Here is a 24,859-nt window from a genome sequence, read left to right as displayed (position 1 = left end):
TACATATTCATGTGATAGAACAACAATATGAGAAGATGAAGAAGATAAACACACAGATAAGAGAAGAAATATGTGCACAGAAGCTAATTACCAAATGAAAAAAACCAATAACACATATTCTAATTATACACAAAATATTTGCATTTTTTACAAAATATTTTCATTTTTTGTAATGGATAATAAATTAGTTGTCTGTCACCAACAATTGTTTATATGTTTTCCCACCCTTTAAAATTTAAATTCAAAATTAAAAGTTCGAATTCAAATTAAAAATTAAAAATTCAAATTCAAATTAAAATTAAAAATTAAAAATTCAAATTAAAAATTGAAAATCAAGATTTCATAAAGTAGTGGACATTAAATGAGTTGTCCGCCACTAGCAATTGTTAACATATTTTCTCAATTGAATTTAATTAGAAATTTGATTTTGTTTAATATATATTTTTTTTATTCTTTTTTACCAAAGAAGAAAAGGTTTTAAATATCTTGTAGAGTGAATACAAAACTGAAAGTTAAGGAGAAAGCGACACATCAACAAACTTGTCAAAGCATGGGTTTCTTTTAGAATATTAGATGATACGTATCTTATTTTTTTATTAAAGAAATTTGCATTTGTTATTTAACATGACACAATAAACTTTTCTACACACATAACATTTTGTGAGGCCCACACTTTTTGATGAAAAAAGAAAAAAAAAATTACGGCATGCAAAACGAATCTCTATAACATTACACAATCATTTTTCCTACAACATAACTCTTATAAAACTCTTTATTAAATCACTATATCACTTAATTTTAAAATAAATTATTTATTAATAATTTCATCCAAAAAAAATATTATTTATTAATAATTTAACATGTAGGTGTCGGTTGCGAGTGAAAGTGCACACTAAACTAACTGCATCCGTAGCAGAAGAACTTTTTCCAGTTTGACTAGTAAAAAGGAGGTTTAGCTTGCAGAATCTTCTTAAATATGCAACATCAAACAAAATCTCTCTAACCTCTGTTTTCGGGTTTTCCCAGACCAAACAACGTTCCCATAACATCAATTTTTTCGAATTCATACTTTCATTTGGCATCTCATCATCCGCCCTGTCATTTTTACTGCCACGCCTGTTCTGTTCATTTGACTTCACGCTGAAACAAGAGAAACAACTTCCGGATTGGACAAACAACAAGAACACACCTGATTTGGTTTCGTGGGTCAATTTCAAGTTTTGATTTTGTTCATCTTTCTAGGATTGATTAACAAGGTACAGAGAAGAGAGAGAGAGGAGAAGGTGGGGCTGATTGGTGGAAGGTTATGGCTTTTTGGTTTTGTTGCGGAAGTGCTTCGGATCGGTATTACAATTCATTAACAAAAAGTTGAAAGTAACTGTTCATTATTATCTATTTCTCTTGCTTTATTGTTGTTGTTTTGGATCAGACATTTGTGTAGTATGACTATAAGGTTGTGTTTTCTTTTCTTTTTATTTATTTTTTATTTATTTTTTTTGAAGAAAATGAATATTAGAGAGGGCTTTATATTCTGGGTTTAGCTCAGATTCTTGGGATTAGCAAAAATAGTCATGAGTAAAAAGAATCTATTGGGTTAGTTTTGTAGGTCTCTAGAGGCAAAATAAAGAGAGAAGATTTGAGTGTACATTATGACTTAATTGACAACTTATGCATGGTTTAACTGTTCTGGGCGTACTAAGGTGCCTGTTTCTTTGATACTATAATACCTGGAGACTTCTTAAAGTACATTTTTTATGTTCAAACTTTTGCCTAAACTATTCATTTTATTTTATCCCTTTTAACCCAATGGATAATTGATATTAGAGTGTTTATTCATGCAGCAAAAAACGAGGGAAAGAACAACCTACATGGCGAGTGTTTTCTTTGAAGGAATTACACTCTGCTACAAATAATTTCAACTATGATAACAAGCTTGGAGAAGGGAGCTTTGGCAGTGTGTACTGGGGTCAACTTTGGGATGGATCACAAGTATGACTACACTTTATTATTATTGTTATTTTTTATCGAATCAAATCACCGCAGTCTATGCCTTTATGGTTATTCTTGATCATTTAGTTGTGGTTGCTAATTCTTTGCGGGAGGGGGTTATCTAGCGTAACATTTACTTTAAAAATATATTTGGACAGCCTTTTTATTTTTCCTTTAACTGCATATTTTGGAAATGACGAACCATATAAGTGAGTTTTCTCATATACGGGTGCTGTTCCGTAATGACACAGACACATCTAGTCCATCACATGATTATTTTCATTCCTTATTAATTTATCTCCAATCTCCATCCTTGCCAAGAATTGAAGATCGAAATTGATTTGATATCCACACCATCAAAGTATTACTCCCCTCACACTATCATTTCCTTTTATCTACTTTAAGGAAGCAATATCTTCTTGTTTTACCCTCTTTCATATTGAAAGTATTATTACTTAACAATCTGTGTCATTGTTAAGCAATCATGATTTATAATGCATGTATGGTCTGACAAAGTATAAAGGATATACTATAAAACATTTGTACTTCAGCACAATGAATTTGCGGCTTACTTAGATATTCTGGAACAGAGTAGAGTACATAAATGGTATCATTTGTAGATGACACTGGGAAAAGGTTATATAAAACCGCTTTCTCTTTGTCAAATATTATGGGCCATTTCACATTCTTAATGGCTTTGTGGGGTCTGCTTTGATAGTTTGAATCATTTCATAAAGGATCCTATATCTTTCTCAATCTTACTTGATAATTAGTAATGATGATTCTTTCATTGGTGCTGCAAAGGATGAGCTTGAGAGGGATCTGTGTAGAAGAATATTTTCTTTATCGAATTGGGGGTTGAATGGGAGGGAAGTAGAAACTGAATCCACCATCCCCCCGTGTCGTCTATTTTCTGTTGCAACAATCCTTCAATATGAGTGCACCAGTTTTCTTATCATGATTTGTGAGTGAGCCTAAATAATATGATGCCTTGCTGTTGATAAGCATTTTTATGATTCAGTCTTCGTTCTAAGATTGGAGTAAAATAGCTGTCGATTGTATTATAGAAGAGAATGTGTTTGATTTGTGTTCCTCAATGGATGGTTCTTTAAACTCGTAGGTTTTGATATGACCTTGTAGTATGATTTCTAAAGAATATGATCAGAAGTTTCAGTTGCTAATACTGCGAAAACCTCTGTTCAAAACATTTTAGCTAGCGCTCATGAATTGAAGCTATTGAAAATATGTTGATGACTGACAAATATATTAACTGCATTACCATTTTCCTGTTTCAAAAATCTTTCCATTCCATATTTGTGTACGATCCCTGTAAAGTAGATGGCATTTTGATCTACACATGCAGATTGCAGTGAAAAGATTGAAAGTTTGGAGCAACAAAGCAGATATGGAATTTGCTGTTGAAGTTGAAATACTGGCAAGAGTACGACACAAGAATCTTCTTAGTCTACGTGGCTATTGTGCTGAAGGACAGGAACGGTTAATTGTATATGAATATATGCCAAATTTGAGCCTTCTCTCACATCTTCATGGACAGCACTCAGCGGAAAGCCTTCTAGATTGGAATCGGCGAATGAATATTGCTATTGGGTCTGCTGAGGGAATTGTGTGAGTACTAGCCTGACTCTCCCTATGAGCTTCTGGCACTATCATTACATTAATCTCAAATTTTATTACTTTCAGATATCTTCACCATCAAGCAACACCACATGTCATCCACAGGGATATTAAAGCAAGCAATGTGTTGTTGGATTCAGATTTCCAAGCCCGGGTTGCTGATTTTGGGTTTGCTAAATTGATCCCTGATGGGGCAACTCATGTGACTACAAAAGTTAAGGGTACCCTGGGCTACCTTGCACCAGAATATGCTATGTTAGGTAAAGCGAACGAGAGTTGTGATGTCTACAGTTTTGGTATTCTCCTTCTAGAACTCGCCAGTGGCAGAAAACCAGTTGAAAAGATTAGTTCCACGGTGAGGCGATCAATAGTTGATTGGGCATTTCCATTGGTTTGTGAGAAGAAATTCAGTGAAATTGCTGATCCCAGACTAAATGGTAACTATGTGGAGGAAGAGCTTAAAAGAGTTATTTTTGTTGCATTGGTGTGTGCTCAGAATCTACCTGACAAGAGACCCACCATGCTTGATGTGGTAGAGCTATTGAAGGGAGAATCTAAAGATAAACTTTCTCTTATAGAGAATAGTGAAATGTTTAGAAGCCCTCTAGCTGTAGAATACAATGATGATGGGACATTAGCAGCTGAAGACAGTTTGGACTTTATATATGAAGAAAAAGAATTAAAACATGAGTTGAAAGAGAATACTGAGCTATGAATGATACCCAAAAAAACAAAGAAACAAACAAACTATGAACTTGATATCTTAAAATACAGGTTGTGAAGTTTTCAGGTATAACTATAGTTTGTTATTATTGCAATTGGCAAGGTGACACTGGGTGACCATTTATCATATCAGCATGGACATGTTTCCCACTTGCATGGATTTATGAGTGCTTGGGGTTTGTCTATTTGTATACTGTTTTATTCCCCTTGGGGTTATCAATTTGAGATCTGCATCTTGTATTCTTGTTTCACCTTTGTTACTATGCTATTTTTTTTGGAAATAAGGGAATTTCTATGCTTTTAAACTTGGGTTATGCTATAACCAACAGGGTGATGCTAAGCAGTGTGATGCTATAATTTTACTTGCAAAAGCTTCAATTTTACTTTTCTCACAAGCTCTAGCTCCATTAAGATTACTTTGTTAGTTTTTACTCTACTAATCAACAGGGTGATGCTATAACCAATAATTCAAAGTGCTAAGGAGTTTATTACTCTTGATCCGGTGTCTCATTTATTAATTCATCATAAAAAAAATAAGTAAAACAAATGAATTTTGGAAAAAATAATAATTAAAATATCAGAAAAATATTATTACAGTTAATATAGATAAGTTATCTGTATTTACTTTCAAAACGACGTCGTTTTAGGATTGAAAGACTAGAAAATTATAATTATAAAAATTATAATAATCTTGAAATAAATTAAAATTACAAAAATACCATGATTTTCGTCCCAAAATAATGTCTTATTGAACTTATTGTAGATAATTTATCTGCAGTAACTGCAGATAAAGCGAATCCTTAAAATATTACTATTTAAATAAAAATTTATGAAATTAAACATAATATTTTAAAATTAATTTACATATTTATTCCATCCAATCATGTTAAAATGGGCGTGACTACTTCCCTCTAAATAAGGTGCCGTTGCCGATGAAACACTCCCAAATTAAACGTGAGTTATCTCGCGCAAATTAGGCATCACCCACGCCTAAAAAAATGTGACCAACGAGTTATGTGTTTTGTGTACTGTAAAGTTATGTGTTTTGTGTATATAATACGGGGTTTGTATTTATCACGTAACATGTTCATAATTTTTTTTTTACACACACAATATTTTATGGGGCCCGTATTTTTTGAAACAAAAAAAAAATTACGGCACGAAAAATGAATCTCTATAACATAACACAATCACTTTTCTTACAACATAACTTTTATAAAACTCATATAATATAAAGGTTTTATTAATTTTATTAATCTCATGTTAAAGGAAATAAGTTATCTCATGTCATAGGAGATAAATTTATGGATTTCATCACCTAAAAAAAAGTGACACAGTTATAAAAAAGAAAAGGTGCGTAGGAAAAAAAGTTATCACAGCGTAAAATAGTTTTTTTCATAATATAATATGTATAGTGTACAGAAACCAAATCGCCCTTTTGAAATCTCTTAACAGGCACCGCAGAGTTGTCCAGTCTCTTACACTCGTGACTGAAGCCTTCAGAAGTTCACTTATGCCCCAGACGACTGCATAGCGTTAGTTCATAATGACGTGTATCAGACTGGTTTCTAGTTAGTTTTGTTTTTGTTTTTTACATTCCTAATTTATAAAAACAAAAAGTTTTGATTTTTCTCATGTTGTATGAGATAATTTATCTCATATAACACACAAAAAAGTGAGTAGGACCCACTTTAAAGAAGAGAGAGAAAGGAAAAAGATGGATCTCATCTACTTTTTTGTGTGTTGCATGAGATAATTTGTCTCATGTAACATGAGAAACATATTTTCCAAAAAAAAATTGAGAAAATTATTTACAAAATACAATACATTAATGTTTACGTTGTACCTAGGAGTGATAAACGAGTCATGGGCCTTTCAGGGGCTTTGGCTCGGCTCGTGAAGGCTCAGGCTTACATGCCTAATATTGGTTGTTGGAACTAGACTTGGACTTATATAAAAGCTCGTTTAGTAAAAAGTCTCAGACTCCAATTCAAAAGCTCGGCCTTGGAGTCTCTCAGGCTGGCCTAGTATATAAATTTTTATTTTTATTTATATTTTTTATACTATTTGTATTAGCCCTCTCTCTCTCCTCTTAATCCATTTCACCTCTATTTTATTAGTTAAACAGACTTTTTGAATGATTTTATTCTATATTATGTTGTTTCGATATACATTGAATTTATGAATATTTATGGAATTATTAGTGTTTTTGATTATATATTATGTTTGGATAAAATTTTATTGTCTTATTTTTTTCTAATAGGCTAACAGGCCAAATCAGGCTTTTATTTTTTGTAAATAAGACAGACCATAGATCGATAATTATATTCGTAACAGGTAACAGGCTTGGTAAGGCCGACACATTTAATCACAGACTTAACCTTTTAAGATCAAAGCTCGGCTCGACTCGGCCCGTTAACAACTCTAGTACCCTTATATATTTGTTTATGGGTTCGCTTTTTATGCAGTTACTGCAAATAAGTTATCTGCAGTAAGCCAATACGACATCGTTTTGGGACGCAAATCATGATGTTTTTGTAATTTTAATTTATTTTAGGGTTATAATAGTCTTTATATTTATAATTTTTTAAGATTTTAATACCAAAACGACGTCGTTTTGGAATAAATGCAGATAACTTCTCTGCATTAACTGCGGAAATATTTTTCCCTTTGTTTATTTATATAATTTCATATTATTTCAGATTTACATATCAATTATAAAGATAATGAAATAAATACTAACTAATTTATTATGTAATTTACATTGGTTCTAAGTCTTTGGAGTTTGTTTCACAAAAAAAAAAAGGTTTAAAATTTGGATATGATGATAATCTTAAAAAAAAAAAATTCTATTCCAAACAATTCTATTTTAATTCCTACTATCTTTTTGTTAGAGAAATAATTATTGCTACTAGTGTTGACCACCCTTGCTACTAGAATGCTGGAGAATTTATATAAAAAGTATGTATGCTAGAATCATTGAAGATTCACGTAATCTTCCAAACTCTCGTGTAGTGTTTAGTTGAAGGTTTATTTTGGGATTGATGGGAAAGTGTAAGTGAATATTGGAAAATAGCACGTTTGGTTCAGGTTTTTTCAAAAAATACCAGGTAAATAGGATAGATGGGAAAATGACTTTTGTGTTGATTTTTGGATGAAATTCACTGTTACAGAATACCACTTGAGATATGGTATTTTGAGATAACTGGAGAAGTGAAAAAACAAGTGCAAAGTTTCTCCCGAACATAGATTTTGCATATTTAAATAAATTTCTCTGGTAATATTTGGGTCAACCAAACAACTATTTTTACATTTTTCTACCAAATTTATTTTTCAACCATTTCTCTATCAATTACATTTTCCTAGTAAAAAAAAATTTCTCCTGAACCAAACACTGCCTTATGTCTTGCACGTCAACCTGAGGTTGTCCTTTGTGATGAGCAACATAATTGTATATTGGCTAGCTAGGGATTATTGAAGTAGCAGTTGGAAGATATCGAATATGAGTTTTTTTTTTTGGGAGAAATATTTAAAAAGTGGGGTGATTTATTTATTTCTATCATATTTCGTATGAGTAAAACCAGGAATAATCTCAGAATAGTTTTTTATCCATCATTCTCATTTTGAATTACAGCAGGCTAAAAAAAATCTCAACCTACCAATGGTATTTTTTTTTCAATGAGTTGAAGAAAAATAATTAAATGGTATTTTTTTCTCAACCTATCCATCATTTTTTCATTGGTATTTTTTTAAAAATCTCATTTTTTTAAGTTTAAATTAAAAAATTAAACTTAAAAAAATAATTCAAAAAGAGGGAAAAAATTCGTATTTAATAATTATCATTGCAAAAAGCAGTGGGATATTAATACAGTTGTTTGTCACTGAATAATGTTAAACTCTTTTCTCACTTATATCATGTTTAAAATTCAGCTTATCAAAAAAAAATAAAAATCAAACTAGTACATTACTTGTGCGATGCACGAAAGAAAAAGATCAAAAATTTTGTAAGCGATTGTCGTTTATTAATCTCTAAAAGAAAGAACGTGTCACTATATATATATATATTAGGACATTACTTGTGCGATGTACGGGAAAAAAGAAGTGAGATATTAATGCAGATATTTACCATTAATTAATGTTAAACTCTTTTTTAAATATATTAATGTAGATATAAATATAATCACACAAAATTATAAACATTTATTACTCAAAATTTAAATTGTTTTCAAACGACGCATTATGATTGTTCTTTTATCATTATCTTTACTATTTTTTCAAAAAACAAAACGTGGATTAGGTTAAGCTATATAACGTCGGATATTGTTATTATCAAATAATATTAGGAAAAGTATTTCTCCATGGAGATAAAGTTATCTGCAGTGAACTCAAAACGATGTCCTTTTGAGGTTATAAGATTAAAAAACTATAATGATAAAGACTAATATAACCCTATAATATATTAGAATTGCAAAAACACCTTGATTTTCGTCTTAAAATGACGTCGTTTTGGGCTCACCGGATATAACTTATTTTCGTTGACTCGAGACATCCTTTACCCATAATTATTAATACTAATCTTACTATTATATCTTAACTGTTGATTTTCGTCAATAAACTGTTATTATTTATTGTGAATTAATAATTAATTTTATTAATTAATTTGTTGAAATAATAACCGTTGATTGCTGAAAATTAACGATTCAGATATAATAATATCATTGATAATAATATTATTTAATAATAATAATATCTTATATCCCATGTTGTGCTAGAAAAAGCTCTAGTACTTAACTGATAGGAAAGTTTAAGCTCAATTTCAGTGAGTTATCGAAAGTTAGTTGTTATGAAGGGAATCCTAACGTTTGATTTAGGTGAAATTTTCTATTCATAATTTCCTTTATCACAAATATCAATTCTATACAAATTGTTCTCTATTATTTGCCTAGCTGATATTATCCTTTATCATAGTACCTGGCTTTGTTTTTTTGATATAGGCCGGTATAGAATTTACTTCAAATGGTTTGTATCTTGTGTAGATCACTATATAATTGGGTGGCTTGGCGAAACTAAAAGACGTGAATAGGCTTTTTGACCACTGTAGCTTTTATTTAATAATTAATTATTAAATTAACCTTGATTATAAATTATTTCAAAAATTTAACCACTTCAGAAAATATAACATCAATTTGTCCCTGTTTGACCGTTGACCATCACGCTTACGCGGGTATCCCTCACCCTACTCGGGTATTTTTTGAAAATTTTAGGGAGGGAGATACCCGGGTATATTTCAAAGAATTGGAAAATGTTTGAATTATTTACCCGAGTAGGGAGGCGGCTACACTGGTAAATATGCGTGGTCCTATAAAAACGCAAATGAGAAACAAAAATTGCAAGTTGAGAAGAGTGGTGAAGTTTACAAGTTGCAGAGCACCTTGTGCGCAAGGATAAATCTTTTATCATTTTGAGCTTTGCATCTTGATTTGTGGTGAAGTTGAGAAGTGTCATTGACTATAAAAGCCTTGCATTTTGCAAGATAAATCTTACAAATCGAAACTCACCCTCAGAGCCTTGATAATTATAAAGATGACATTTCTGCAAAAGATTTATCCTTATGCACAAGGCGCCCTGCACAAGTGTCATTGACGGTAAAAGATTTATCTTTGTGCACAAGGCGCTCTGCAACTTGTAAACTCTCTGTTTGAATGATAAAGGATGAGATTTAATGAGTTGAATGAGTTACTTGCCTTTTTATTAGTAGTTGCAAGGATATTGACTATGTAAACGACCTGCTACTTAACCAATGATTATTTAGTAATTTGAGTGAAAGTATACCGATTCTCTACCGATTGTTTGTTAAATTATAACCACCATGCGGGGGAGATGTAAATTTGAATTTTTGTTTCTCATTTGCGTTTTTATAGGACCATGCATATTTACTCGGGTAGCCGCTTTCTTAGGGTAAATAATTCAAGCATTTTTCAGTTTTTTGAAATATATCTGGGTATCTCCTTCTTTATTCGGATAGGGTAAAATTTTTAAAAAATATCCGGGTAAACTTGATGGTCAACTGTCAAACAAGGACATATTAATGTATATTTTTTGAAGAGATTAAATTTTTAAAATAATTTATAATCAATGTCAATCGATAATTAATTATTAAATAAGTGCCTAAAAAATCACGTGAATATGACAAAGTTTGATGTTAATGTTTGCATGATCAATATATTTTGTCGTGTCTGATAACTACATTGACATCTCAATCAGGAGCCCTAATTGATGCCTTAAAATTATGTAGACATTGTCCTTCTTGTATGATACGTGTACAACCTCAGATTAAAAAAAAATGCGTCAACCTAACTAAAAGGACCTATCAATTAATAGAAAGACCGGAGCATTTACTTCCTAAAATAACATCCACTTTAAAAAGCCCGATGCCAACGTCTTTCTATTAATTGATAGTGTTGAATTAGAATTTGTGTGTGCGTGTGTGTTTGTTTGTTTTTTTTTAATAAGTGTAATGCCATATTCTCTTAGTATTTAATAAAAAAATTAATTATAAAAGTAGCTGTACTTAATATTTTGGAAACATAAAAAACATAAATACTTTTCTTATTTGAAATAATAGATTTTCGTTTGTCTTTTAATATGATATGGTAAAGTTTTCTACACATAATATTTTTGGAGCCTATATTTTTTGAAGCAAAAAGAAAAAACTAAGACACAAAAAATGAATCTCAGTAATATGAAATAATCACTTTTCGTATAACATAACTCTTATAAAACTCTGAAATAATAAGGATAATTTTTATATTATTTTGGATCGATATTCTGGACCTTCTACGCGGGATTTTTTAAATGTTCGGGGACCATTTAAAAAAATCATGGTGTTTCTTGCTTTTTTATCAAAATTTCCATTTTACCCCACATATAGATCTTATATCCATGGATAATCCTATTTCAATATTTATTATTCCACGGCATCGGAATCTCCCATGAATAACTTTCTTTATCTCCTGTCTTCTATAAATATAAAGGAATTTGCATTCCTCATTTAACATGACAAGAAAAAATTTCCTACACACACAGAATTTGGTGGGGTCAGCATTTTTTGGAGCAAAAAAAAAAAAAAATACGGCACGCAAAACGAATCTCTATAACATAACACAATCATTTTTCTTACAACATAACTTTTATAAAATCCAAATATAAAAGCTAAATTATCGGTATTTTCTCTCTTCTTAGAGTTCATAGGCTCAACCTTTGTCATGCATTTGTTCATATTGCTTACTCCACTTTTAACTTTTATTCTACAAGATCGCAAGGAAGCAAAGTTATTAAAATTGGCCTACTTATTATTCGGTTGAGGTACTGAATTACGGAATCACTGATTTAATCAATAAATCACTGGTTGAACCACATAACCCGATAATTATATATAATTCTATAATTTATATTAAAAAATTATAAACATATTTAAATATATAAAAAAATAATAAAAATTTCAAATATTTTAATATAAAAAATAATAAATCACACATTATTATCTAATAAAGGATCAAACAAAAATATAACGATCACGATACATGATTTCAGGTTCAATAAACATCTCTAACTATAAATCAAATCAAATTTTCTCCCATAGTGCATAATTGAGATAATATTAGTGTTATACGTATATAACCTATGTAAGTTAATAAACAAAAAATACTCAAATATGTCCATTATGATTTTATTTTTTTTGAAATTTTGTTTTTTGAAATCTGGTCGGATCACTGATTTTCACTAAAATCGGCCAAATTACACTAATTATGATGCATGACTAATCCATTACTTTACTTAAACCGATTAACAGATTCCCGAGGCAACCCGCGGCCGAGCTATCACGATTTTATTAACATTACACAAAAGAACTATCTTCAACAATTATCGAATTGCCTGAAAGGAGACTCGAAAACATCATCATCTATTTATGTATTTTCACTTGAACGTACATAAATTGAAAATAAATTCTTATTAAACAATTTTAAGAATTCAAGTAAGCATGCCTCCTCCGTGTTTTTTTTTTAAGTTAATTTTCGTAAATATTAGTCTAATATTTGAATCCAAATAACGACGGTATCTTTCTTTATATTAATTTATTTATTCATAAACTAAAAGAGGTATCTCTATATTCCCAATTTAAATAATGAAACGAGAAGTGGATAATATTTATATTTACAAATTTTTTGTTTACAAACTCTTACAAAAATTTTATATATGTGTGATCGGTCATACTATAAAGAGGCATCTCTATATTCTCAATTTAAAAATTTTTATTTACAAGCTAAATTATACAAATAATGTTTATATCTCTATGTCTGATCGGTCATACTTTAATCGAGAGTGTATGACCGATCATACTTAGTATAATTTGTAAAAAAAATTATAAACGAATCTTTTTCCATAATATATATATATATATATATATATGTGTGAAAAGTATTTGTTATTTTAAATGATATAATTTTATATCATTTAAAATGACAAATACTTTTTCTTATATATATGTAAATTTTATTTCAACGATGCCCTAAATAAATTATGGGAAAATAATTTATACTTCAAAGGCAGAGAAAAAAAAGGTGAGAAAAACCATAAATATTATGGTTCCCACTCCATTTTTTCTTTACGAGACAAACAAAAAATTTCTACCTTTGAAGCACCTATAAATCATCAAACCTTTTTTTTTTACTTTTTATAATAAATATTAAAATTTACAAATGTCACCGATAACTAATAAACATTTTAAGAACTAATAATAAGTTATGTATAGTTAGAACACGAGGTGTTAATGGGTCAGTTAGCTTAACGGGACCTACGACTCGGCTTATATCATATCAGACTTGACCTGTTATATATAAGCAAATAAACCAGACTTAGACTTTGGAAAAAACATATTTAGAAAGCATGTCGTATGTTTTCTTTTACATGTCGAGCCGATATCATATCATTTATTTTTAAAAAAATAAATAAATTATTATTTTAATGATTATGAATAATAAATTAATGTTATTTTAATTATTAAATGTCTAATAAAATTAAATATGCTAAAATCCAACAAGCTTAGATCAAATTTTTTATTTTTTAAATATACATGATGCCTGACGTATTTAAGTTAAACTCTAACCAAACAGGATATTTTTTTGCCACATCCCAGAACCCCCCCGCTTTTGTGTCCCCGGCGGCGAAGGAAGAAGCTTCATCCTACAAACCCTAATTTCAGAATTTGGAAGTTTTCAGAATTTGATCAAAGAAATTTGGAGGCAAGATGGTTCTAGCACAGTTAGGTGGGAGCATTTCACGTGCTCTACAGCAGATGAGCAATGCCACCATCATCGACGAGAAGGTCCTCAACGATTGCCTCAACGAGATCACTCGAGCTCTTCTCCAAGCCGATGTTCAATTCAAGCTTGTCCGTGACATGCAAACCAACATTAAGAAGATTGTCAATCTCGATGATCTCGCTGCTGGTCACAACAAACGCAGGATCATCCAGCAGGTAACCCCTTTTTTGTTTTTTTGTTTTTGTTTTTGTGTTTATTTAAATAGATATCGTAGCAAGGTTTTGAATTTTTTTTTTCCCATTGGAAATACTATACTCAATTACCTATTTTTTAGATTGGATCTTAGAAACGAAGTGTATTGTCTTAGTCTGCATAAGAGGCTTATGAGTAGCAATTCAAAATCCAACATTTGTCATGGCTTCTTATTATATTCCCTGTTATCATTTATGGACTCTTTTTTATTCTAGGCTGTGTTCAATGAACTCTGCAAAATCCTGGATCCTGGAAAGCCCTCTTTCACTCTCAAAAAAGGAAAAACAAGTGTTGTCATGTTTTTGGTTTACAAGGTTTGTTGCCTATTAAATAAGTTTACCTGCTGTTTGTTTATATTTTGCTTTTATATTCAATTGACACAAACCGCACTGGTATGTCAACTAACCATCCCAAAGCATGCTTACTAAGTTTTGTACTTACGATTTATACATTACACCAAGCAATATGTGACTTTCCTTATCCTTTATTGTTTGTCCACTTATTTTCAAAGAAAAATGCACTTGTTTATGTATGCCTATATATTTTTTAAATGAATTCAGGATCTGGAAAAACCACAACTTGTACTAAATATGCATATTATCATCAAAAGAAAGGCTGGAAGCCAGGTCTAGTATGTGCAGATACATTCAGAGCTGGTGCATTTGATCAGTTGAAGCAAAATGCCACTAAAGCTAAGATTCCTTTCTATGGAAGGTACTCATTGGCATTTGTTACAGTTAATATTGTATGTAAACTCTGAATCTATTTATTGAAAAGAAGTTTTTGTATATTGATATTGAATAAATTACATGAGTGAGTATTTATACAAGAAAGATTCGCTAAGAATGACTAAGCGAATCGCTAAGAATGACTAAGCGATGACTAATCAATCCTATCACAATCCTAATCACAATCAATTCTAATCAATCACAATTAATCCTAATCAATCATAATCAATCCTAATCAATCATAATCAATCCTAATTAATAGGAAATAAAAACGGAAACATGTTTGAATTCTAATTTTCTACACTCCCCCTCAAGTTGGGAGGTAAATATTGATCATTCCCAACTTGCCAATCAAGTCTTCGAATGCTGGACGGTGTAGGCCCTTGGTAAGGACATCTACCGTTTGCTCTTTGGTTGGAACATATATCAAATGCACACTTCCATCATCTAATTTTTCTTTGATGAAGTGACGATCAACTTCCACGTGCTTTGTTCGACCATGATGCACAGGATTTTGAGCAATGCTAACAGCTGCCTTGTTGTCACAATATAGTTTTATTGGTAGGGAATATGAAATCTTCAACTCTTGAAGAAGTCTTCTCAACCAGATTCCTTCACAAACTCCATGAGCTAAAGCTCGAAATTCTGCTTCAGCACTACTTCTTGCAACCACTGTTTGCTTTTTGCTTCTCCAAGTAACAAGATTTCCCCACACATAGGTGCAATAGCCTGAGGTAGATCTTCTGTCTACTGATGAGCCTGCCCAATCTGCATTAGTGTAGATTTCAATTGTCCTTTTATACCCCTTTTTAAAGAATAATCCTCTTCCTGGAGTATTCTTGAGGTATCTAAGCACCCTATAGACTGCAGTAAGATGCTTCTCCTTGGGTGAGTGCATGAATTGACTAATCATACTCACCGCAAAGGCAATGTCAGGACGCGTATGAGATAAGTAGATTAGTTTACCAACCAATCGCTGATATTGTTCTTTATCCACCTCATTCCCATCTTCAATACCTAACTTGGTATTAGGTTCCACAGGTGTCTCAGCAGGTTTACACCCTAACATTCCTGTTTCCAACAAAAGATCTAGAACATATTTCTTTTGTGTTAGAGTGATGCCTGTTTTGCTCCTAGCAACTTCCATACCAAGGAAATATTTGAGAGTGCCAAGGTCTTTGAGTTCAAATTGAGCTGCTAGAAATTTCTTCAAGGTGTTCAATTCCTCAATATCATCACCTGTAAGAATTATATCATCTACATATACAATAAGAATAGCAATTTTACCATCCTTAGAGTGTTTGTGGAAGAGAGTATGATCAGTCTGTGCTTGAATGAAGCCTCTTCTTTTGACTGCTTGTGTGAATTTGTCGAACCATTCTCTGGGAGACTGTTTCAATCCATATAGAGACTTTTTTAGTTTACACACTGATCCATTTCCCTTTTCAAAACCAGGTGGAGGATCCATATAGACTTCTTCATGTAAGTCACCATTTAGGAATGCATTCTTCACATCTAACTGTTGCAGAGGCCAATCTAGATTGGCAGCAAGAGATAAGAGAACTCGGATGGTATTGACTTTAGCAACCGGAGCAAAAGTCTCATGATAATCTATCCCATGAGTCTGAGTGAAACCCTTTGCAACCAATCTTGCCTTGTATCTGTTGATGCTATTATCTGCATTGAATTTTATTGTAAACACCCATTTGCATCCTACTGCCTTTTTTCCTTTGGGTAGGGTCACTATCTCCCAAGTTCCATTTCTTTCTAAAGCATTCATTTCTTCAAAGACAGCATCCCTCCATTTTTTATCATTGAGAGCCTCATGTATATTTCTCGGTATCTTTGTACTATCCAACATAGTATTGAAAGCACGAAACCCTGGGGACAACTTTCCATATGAAATATGATTAGAAATAGGATAAGTAGTACAAGATCGAGTACCTTTTCTGAGAGCAATGGGCAAGTGTAGATCATTTTCACCATGACACTCAAGTATTGGGGTGCTAGAACTAGAACATGGTTCAGAATCCTGGCAGTGTAGAGGCTCTGGGTTATTCACACTTTGAGGAGGCTTTCGCCTGCTATAAACTTGTCCCCATTTTGAGGAGGCTCCTGATGGTGAGGATTCTGTAGCTCCCCCTGTTTCCAAAAGTAGAGGTAATACTGTGGCATTAATAGGTTCCCATGACTGATCTTCATCTACTCCTATAGACTCCCCCTGAAGAGAAGTCGAGGGGAAGAAAGGGTCATTCTCAGAAAAAGTGACATCCATAGAGACAAAGACCTTACGAAGAGAGGGTGAATAACACTTATAGCCACGTTGAGTAGGAGAATAACCAATAAAGACACACTGGAGAGACATAGGATCAAGCTTGGACCGTTGATGGGAGGGAATATGGACAAATACAACACAACCAAATAACTTGAGAGGTAAGGAGGAGACACCTCGGAAGGAAGGGAAGATACGAACAAGACTAGAAAGAGGAGACTGAAATTTCAGAATGCGAGATGGCATTCGATTTATCAGATACGAGGCAGTGAGAACTGCCTCTCCCCAAAGATATTTAGGAACACTCGTGGTAAACATAAGAGCCCGAGCAACTTCAAGGAGATGTCGGTTTTTTCTTTCCGCAACTCCGTTTTGTTGGGGTGTGTCAGGACACGAGCTTTGGTGAAGGATGCCATGTTGGGAAAGATATTCTCCAAGAATAGAGTTAAAATACTCTTTGCCATTATCTGTACGAAGAATTTGTATAGCAACTTGGAATTGGGTTTGAACCATGGCATGAAATTTTTTAAACACGGATGCAGCATCGGACTTATCCTTTAGAAGATACACCCAACAAACTCGAGAATGGTCATCAATGAAGGTAATGAACCATCGAGTACCTGAAATATTTTTAGCACGGGCTGGACCCCATATGTCGCTATGAATTAAGGAAAATGGGGAAGAGTCATGGTGAACTTTAGAAGGATAATGAGCACGAGTATGCTTGGCAAGTTGACAAATATCACAAGAAAACAAACTTGGACTTTTATTAATAAATAAGTTTGGCAACAACTTCTGAAGATAAATAAAATTTGGATGGCCTAGCCTACGATGCCACAGCATAACATCATTACATGAATCAAAAGGAAACATAGAGTTTTTTTCTACGAAAACAGCTTCATGAGTCACATCCTCCTCAAAGTAGTAAAGTCCACCATCCTTTCTAGCACTGCCAATCATCCTCTCTGAGTCCTGTTCCTGAAAAACACAACCATGTGGAAAGAATTTAGCAAAGCAATGCAACTCAGAGGTGAGCTTGCTAATGGAAATGAGATTACAAGTCAGAGAAGGAACATAAAGAACTGATGTCAAAGTAATCAGCTCAGAAAGTTTAATGGTTCCGTGTCCCGCAATCTGGGAAAAACTGCCATCGGCGATCTTGACCCGAGAAGGTTCAGAATATGGAGTGTATGAACAAAACAAGCCAAGATTACCTGTCATATGATCAGAGGCTCCAGAATCAAGGATCCAATGATTTTGACTATCAACATGGAAAGTTGTACCTTGCTGGACCACATGACTAGTGGCCTTAGGAGGTTGCTCGTGGTAATAAAAAGAGTGTTTTGAGGAAGCCATGAATAAAAAGAGAAGGGTTGACCGTTGATGAAAAATCAAGTTTTGTAAACTTTTGATCTGACCTCTGGAACAGGAAGGGGAGAAGCCGGCGAGAAGGTCTGTGCAAGTCGCGACGGAAAAAAAACGTCTGGAAGGCGGCGCGTGGTGGCGCGTGCAGCGGCTGACGGCGATGGGTCCAGCGGCGGTCGACTCGTTGGATCCTTCTGAGTCGAATGGTCACCTCACTTTTTTGATCGGAGGTCAGTAAACTAGGTTTCTGTGTTGGACAGATTCAAGGCGGTGTTTAGGAGGTGTTTGACGGTGATGGAAGTGTTTGGATGGTTATTTCAGATTTGAATTAGGGTAGGAACAAACCCGCTCTGATACCATATTGAAAAGAAGTTTTTGTATATTGATATTGAATAAATTACATGAGTGAGTATTTATACAAGAAAGAATCGCTAAGAATGACTAAGCGATGACTAATCAATCCTATCACAATCCTAATCACAATCAATTCTCATCAATCACAATTAATCCTAATCAATCATAATCAATCCTAATCAATCATAATCAATCCTAATTAATAGGAAATAAAAACGGAAACATGTTTGAATTCTAATTTTCTACACTATTACTAGTATTTTTGCCTTATTCATGGCTCATGAGAAATGCAATGATGGAAACTGCAGATAATATTGTATGTAAACTGCAGATTAATGTTATATTGTTAGACATGCTGCATACATGCCTGTTGATAACAAAGTCAAGGTTGTAAATGTTAATGAGGCACGATCAATTATATTCCTATTGGGCTCGTGTCTTGGCTGATCATATTTTTAATGTAGATGTTGAAACTATGAGATGAATAATATTCCAAAGAACTGGCCAATTCTCGTTGGAGACACAATCTGAAGATTTGCTTCTAGAAGAATGGTGTATAGTTGCTAGGGATTGGATTTGTGTCATTGTCTATAATGTTAGGTTTTCTTAGAATTTAGTAACTTTGTTTTTTCCGAAGAATTTGGCCTTCTGGCGAGTAATGACCTCTCAAGCTTGTTTTGGGATATTATTTGACTTCAAGTAAGCATTAACTGAGGACAAGGGTGAGATTGGTGATGTTTACATTTAACAATTGCTGAGATTGAGGCCTATATTTGGCTGTTTTTATTCTCTTTTTCAAATGTTCTAACTTGTACACTCTCTAATCCAACTACTAAATTTCATTGTTCAGATTCCAATGCCTGCAAAAGGCATACCCTTGTTCTTTAGTTTTCACTTTCTTTTGTTCTTTCTCCCTAAATGAAGCATAAGATTGCTAAGGAAAAAGAGGGAAAAAGAAACTTAGGAAAAAGAAAATTGATAGCCAATTAAAAACATTGTGGGCTGGTGAGTGATTACAATCTTTCTCATAGACATGCTCCATTGTTGTTCCTTTTGAAGATATTGTATTACCAATGTAAAACAAACGGGAAACCAATAATTAACAAAGTTTTATCTTTTTTTCTTTCTCCCAAGGATCTATTTGCATATATCTTATGATTATGTTTGCTTTCTGTCATTTCTATTATCTTTACCACTCTTTGCTTTTATATCATTTGCATTTCATTGCCTATGATCTTAATGCTTAAGTAATTGTTTGGTTGCCATGCCCCATTGCTCTGCAGCTATATGGAGTCAGATCCCGTGAAAATTGCCGTGGAAGGTGTTGAAAGATTCAAGGAAGAAAATTGTGATCTTATTATTGTTGACACCAGTGGGCGACACAAACAAGAAGCTGCTCTTTTTGAAGAAATGCGCCAAGTTGCAGAAGCAACGGTATTTTCTGTGGATACTGTATGCATTAATGTCTGTTTCCAAAAGCTAATAATTTTTAATATATTTTCTTTGCATTGTTCAGAAACCAGATCTTGTTATATTTGTTATGGATAGCAGTATTGGTCAGGCTGCTTTTGATCAAGCTCAAGCATTTAAATAGAGTGTCGCAGTTGGAGCTGTCATTGTCACTAAAATGGATGGCCATGCAAAGGGTGGAGGTGCTATTAGTGCGTAAGTGTTACCACTTACCAGAATAATTGTATTATATTTATATGATTTAATATCAACTTTTGTAAATATGATGTATGTGTGTATGTGTTGTGGTTTGAATACCAAGTCTTATTATTATTATTATTATATTTTTTTGTGAATCTAGTCTTATTAATTTTGTATGTTCAGTGTTGCAGCAACGAAGAGTCCTGTGATATTCATTGGAACGGGAGAACACATGGATGACTTTGAAGTTTTTGATGTTAAACCTTTTGTTAGTCGTCTATTAGGTGTGTACTTTATGGTTTTTGTCTTGACATGTGTTTTAAATTTTGCCTCACTTTTTGAACTATATGTTATGTGCCAGTTCCCTTAAAAAGTAATCTTTAGTCATGTCTAATGACTTTTGAACTAGGCATGGGAGACTTGTCTGGGTTCATGGACAAATTTCAAGAAGTTGTTCCTATGGATCAACAGCATGAACTGTTTCAAAAGCTGTCCGAAGGAAGCTTCACCTTGAGGATTTGGTATGAGCTGTTTCAGGTCAGACTTAAAATGGGTCCTATCGGCCAGGTTACCTCTCTATTAAGTTTGATTGAATTTATTATATATACTCTAAAATTTCATAAATTTACATTTGATGCACTAAGCAGATACTAATAACTGCTTGGTACCTGTGTAACAATGGGCTGATTTTTTGTTTCTTGGTTGGTTTATGTAGGTATCTTCTATGCTATCAGGACTTAGTGCTGAATTAATGCCGAAAGGCGGTGAGAAGGAAAGCCAGGCAAAAATTAAACGTTACATGACAATGATGGACTCAATGCCAAATGAAGGCAAGCATTGGAATTTGTTTTATTTTTATGTTTTGGCTCTTTTAGAACGTCAACTTTATAAATACGAAATTCATTGTTGGTATTGAAATGGCATTCCTTCACCTGCTAACCTTTAATTACTTGTATGTTTCAGAGTTGGATAGTTCAAACCCAAAGCTCATGAATGAGTCCCGTATGATGCGAATAGCTCGAGGTTCTGGTTGTCAAATTAGGGAAGTAATGGAGATGTTGGAAGAGTATAAACGTCTTGCAAAGATATGGAGCAAAAGGAAAGGGCTTAAAATACCAAAGAAGGGAGACATGAGTGCCTTATCCCGAAATATGAATAGATGCCTCGCACCGCAGATGCTAAATCAAATTGGAGGATTGGTGGGTTACAAAGCTTGATGAGGCAGATGGGATCTGCTATATGATGGGAATGTTTGGAGGTGGTAGTATAAAAATATTATTTTGTCATATTTAGTAAGGGATTTGCATTTGTCATTTAACATGACACAACAAACTTTCTTACATACACAACATTTTGTAGAGCTCACACTTTTTGAAGAAAAAAAAAAAATTATGGCACGCAAAACGAATCTCTATAACATTACACAATCATTTTTCCTACAACATAACTCTTGGGGCCGTTTGGTACGTGGATAATTTTAGGATTCCTGGGAAATTGATTTTTTTAAAATTTTAAATTTTTGGATATCATCATAAACTGGATGTAAAAATCATATTTTTAAAAATCGAGATTCCCGGACAAATAAAAATTTCTCTTGTACCAAACGCCAATAAAACCCATTTAGTAAATGATGTACTAAGTACGAGGCACTGTTGGAGTACTGAAAATATTTTAGTCTCCTATAATATTTTGCTGTCTGTCCGCTTCAGCTTTCATGCTTTCATGATTGAGTTCGCCTCAACCTTATCACAGCTTACATGTTCTGGTGTATTTCACAGCTTTTTTGAACTACTTGAACGAGATGAATAATGATACTTGTACACACGTACCTATTGTCTCGTGTCTATAGAGTTTTTATCCGAGTTGGTTCACCCAATTTTTTTTGTAAACTTCCATTTTGATTGTCTCACTTCATAATGATGTGAGAGTTGTGAGACACATTTGATGTGCAACGAACATTGTGAATCTTGATGCGATACATCCCAACAAAAAAATAAAATGGCAAAGGGAGTAAGTTATTCCAACTCACTTTAAAATAAGGCAACCCATCCCTTTATGTCAAGTGTCAACCCGCTAACATTATAAAAATATGATTTTTTTTTTAATTTATAGTTCTTTCGTACTCACCTCATATATTATTATTATTTTCACCCAAAATTCAGAATTTTCCTAATACCACTTACACAATCCAGCGTTTGGTATGGTATGGTATTATATAAGATAATATTCTTCAATATTTTAAAAATTAATATATTAAAAAAAAATTATTTTAATATATAAATATTAAAATGACATATTAGTTCTTGGGAATTGTACTTGTAAGTAATATTAATACATCAATTCTTTATCAGGCTTAATCCACCACTCCTATGGCTGATTCAGTTATACATCATTTTGATGTATAAAGGGATCCTGCTATATAAGTTTATATTATACGATGGTCACACCAAATAATTGAAAATGTCATAACATATAGTATAAGCTTATACTATCAGGTTTTATACATCACACCAAACAGGTCCTTACACAAATTTAAGACGGGATTATAAAAATTTTACACCTCTTATCCTTTTTAGAAATTCTTCTTTTAAATTGAACCTAAAATAAGTAACGGTATATTTATTTTTTAATTAATGTAAAGTGCGTTGTGAATTTGTGATTTTAACGCATTGAATGATGGTGACTGTACTGTACTCTTATTTTTCCACATTAGAACAAATTTACATTAAACGAGTGTTTTTAATATTTTTTTCCCATGTTTAATTCCTTGTAATGTGATAGGTATTCTCTAATACATTCATAACTTATTGTGTGTACGTAATAAATTAATGTGATGAGGTAATAACACAAAGAAATTTTAGTATTATTATTATTTTCAAAATTAATTATTATTATCAACTACTCACGTAAAGATTGAAAAATGAATATAATATGATAAAATTGAATATTCTTTTTACACAAAAAGATGACAGGGAAGAAATTTAATCGCACTGATAGGGGAAATATTTAATATGGTCCAGGATCACTGAATCTTTTGGTGATCCTTCTCACATAATTGATTTTTTGTTTTTTTCTTTATCCCTGTTATTTTTTTTCTTTTCCAATTTTACCCTCCTATTTTACCTAAAAATGGTGATCTCGGTTCAAAATAAATAAACTCACTAATAGGATGCTGATTAAGATTGGTGCACACCTATGATGCACGGGACACGACACCAAACGCCGACACATTAATTCTAAAAAATATCATATTTCGACACGTTGGGACACGTTTTGATATTAAATAAAAAATTTAATATATATAATATAATTTATATTTAATACATATAAAAGTCCATAATAAGTAATATAACCAATCAAATATTTAAATTTCATAACATAAATATAAGTAATTTTTCGTATTTTGTTAATTTTTAATGTCAAATTTCATAACAGAAAAAAATTAATTTATAAATTATTTCTTTATATTTAGTTAATAAAATAAAATTAAGATTTAAAAAAAAAAAGTGTCCCACCGTGTCCGAGCGTGTCCCCAAATGTTGACCGCGTGTCGGATGCGTGTCTGTGTTGGACATGTGTCCGACACGCAAATTTTAAAAAATCAAATTTATGTGTGTCCGTGCATATGAGGTGCACACTATAGGATAAAATCTGATAATATAAAATCTGATAGTATAAAGTCTGATTGTATAAGACCTGATTAGATTTTAATATTATCTAATGTTTGGCATAATATTATATAAGATAACATTATCTAATATTTTTATAAAAAATTAATATTTGATAATGCATTTATAATATTTGAGAGGATAAAAATAGCTTACCAAAAAAAAAAAGAGAATAAAAATAAATATGTTTGACAAAAATATCCTTTAATAAAGAATTTATATATTTTTTTCAAATATGTCATATGATATTAATTTTTATAAAAATCTATTGATCAGAGTGTCCAAAAATATATTAATTTTTATAAAAATAAAAAATTCCAATATTTGAAAAATTAACATATATGAAAAATTATTTTTTTTAATTTATGAATATTAAAATAATATATTAATTCTTGAAAATTGCAATGGTAAATGATGTTATACATCAACCCTTATCAAGCTATTCCACCACCTGGTTAAGTTATAGATCATTTTAATGTATTAAGGGGGCGTTTGATAGAGGATAAATTTTTTTATATCCAGCAATCATGGTTTCAATGAATATGGTGAGAAAATTATTTTTTTCGAAAATGTTACAAAAAAACTGTTTGTTATACTAAAATATTATCGGGATTTTGTTCAAAAAAAAGTGTAAATTTTTTCCAACACTTGGGATTTCAAGAATACCACTCCTTAATACTCTTTAGTAATATTCTTGGATGTCATTTTGAAATAAAATTTGTACACAAAATAAAATCTTGGGAAAATCAGATTCCCATGAAAATTTTCAGAAACATATAACTAAATGTGAGTAAATAGGTTTACTTCTATCACTTTCCTAGAAATTTCAAAAAATTTCTCCTATCAAATAACCTCTAAGAGATTCTGTTGTATAAATTTATATTGTATATTAGTCATACC

At 32.1% G+C, this 24,859-nt stretch overlaps 1 protein-coding gene and 1 pseudogene across 1 annotated transcript; both read left to right on the top strand.

The window, feature by feature from the left end:
- Positions 1-1,019: 1,019 nt before the first annotated feature.
- On the top strand, positions 1,020-4,553 carry LOC133286655 (PTI1-like tyrosine-protein kinase At3g15890). Its single transcript, XM_061484095.1, has 4 exons — positions 1,020-1,344; positions 1,842-1,989; positions 3,353-3,615; positions 3,691-4,553. The coding sequence occupies exons 1-4, from the start codon at positions 1,307-1,309 to the stop codon at positions 4,337-4,339; spliced, it is 1,098 nt and encodes a 365-aa protein (XP_061340079.1). The 5' UTR covers positions 1,020-1,306; the 3' UTR covers positions 4,340-4,553.
- Positions 4,554-13,554: 9,001 nt separating this feature from the next.
- On the top strand, positions 13,555-21,683 carry LOC133286652 (signal recognition particle subunit SRP54 2-like; annotated as a pseudogene).
- Positions 21,684-24,859: the final 3,176 nt, after the last annotated feature.

The sequence above is a fragment of the Gastrolobium bilobum genome, unplaced genomic scaffold, assembly GCF_033153095.1.
Source record: "Gastrolobium bilobum isolate Gb01-03AN ecotype WA unplaced genomic scaffold, APGP_CSIRO_Gbil_v1 utg5155, whole genome shotgun sequence".
In the NCBI taxonomy this organism is placed as follows: domain Eukaryota; kingdom Viridiplantae; phylum Streptophyta; class Magnoliopsida; order Fabales; family Fabaceae; genus Gastrolobium; species Gastrolobium bilobum.
Note: the sequence above shows the minus strand (reverse complement) of the source record. Positions and strands in the feature narration are given on the sequence as shown.

Coding starts and splice junctions, on each gene's coding strand:
- LOC133286655 (XM_061484095.1), top strand. CDS start 1,307: ATGGCTTTTTGGTTTTGTTGCGGAAGTGCTTCGGATCG. Junction 1,990..3,352: donor AACTTTGGGATGGATCACAA/GTATGACTACAC, acceptor CTACACATGCAG/ATTGCAGTGAAAAGATTGAA. Junction 3,616..3,690: donor GGGTCTGCTGAGGGAATTGT/GTGAGTACTAGC, acceptor TATTACTTTCAG/ATATCTTCACCATCAAGCAA.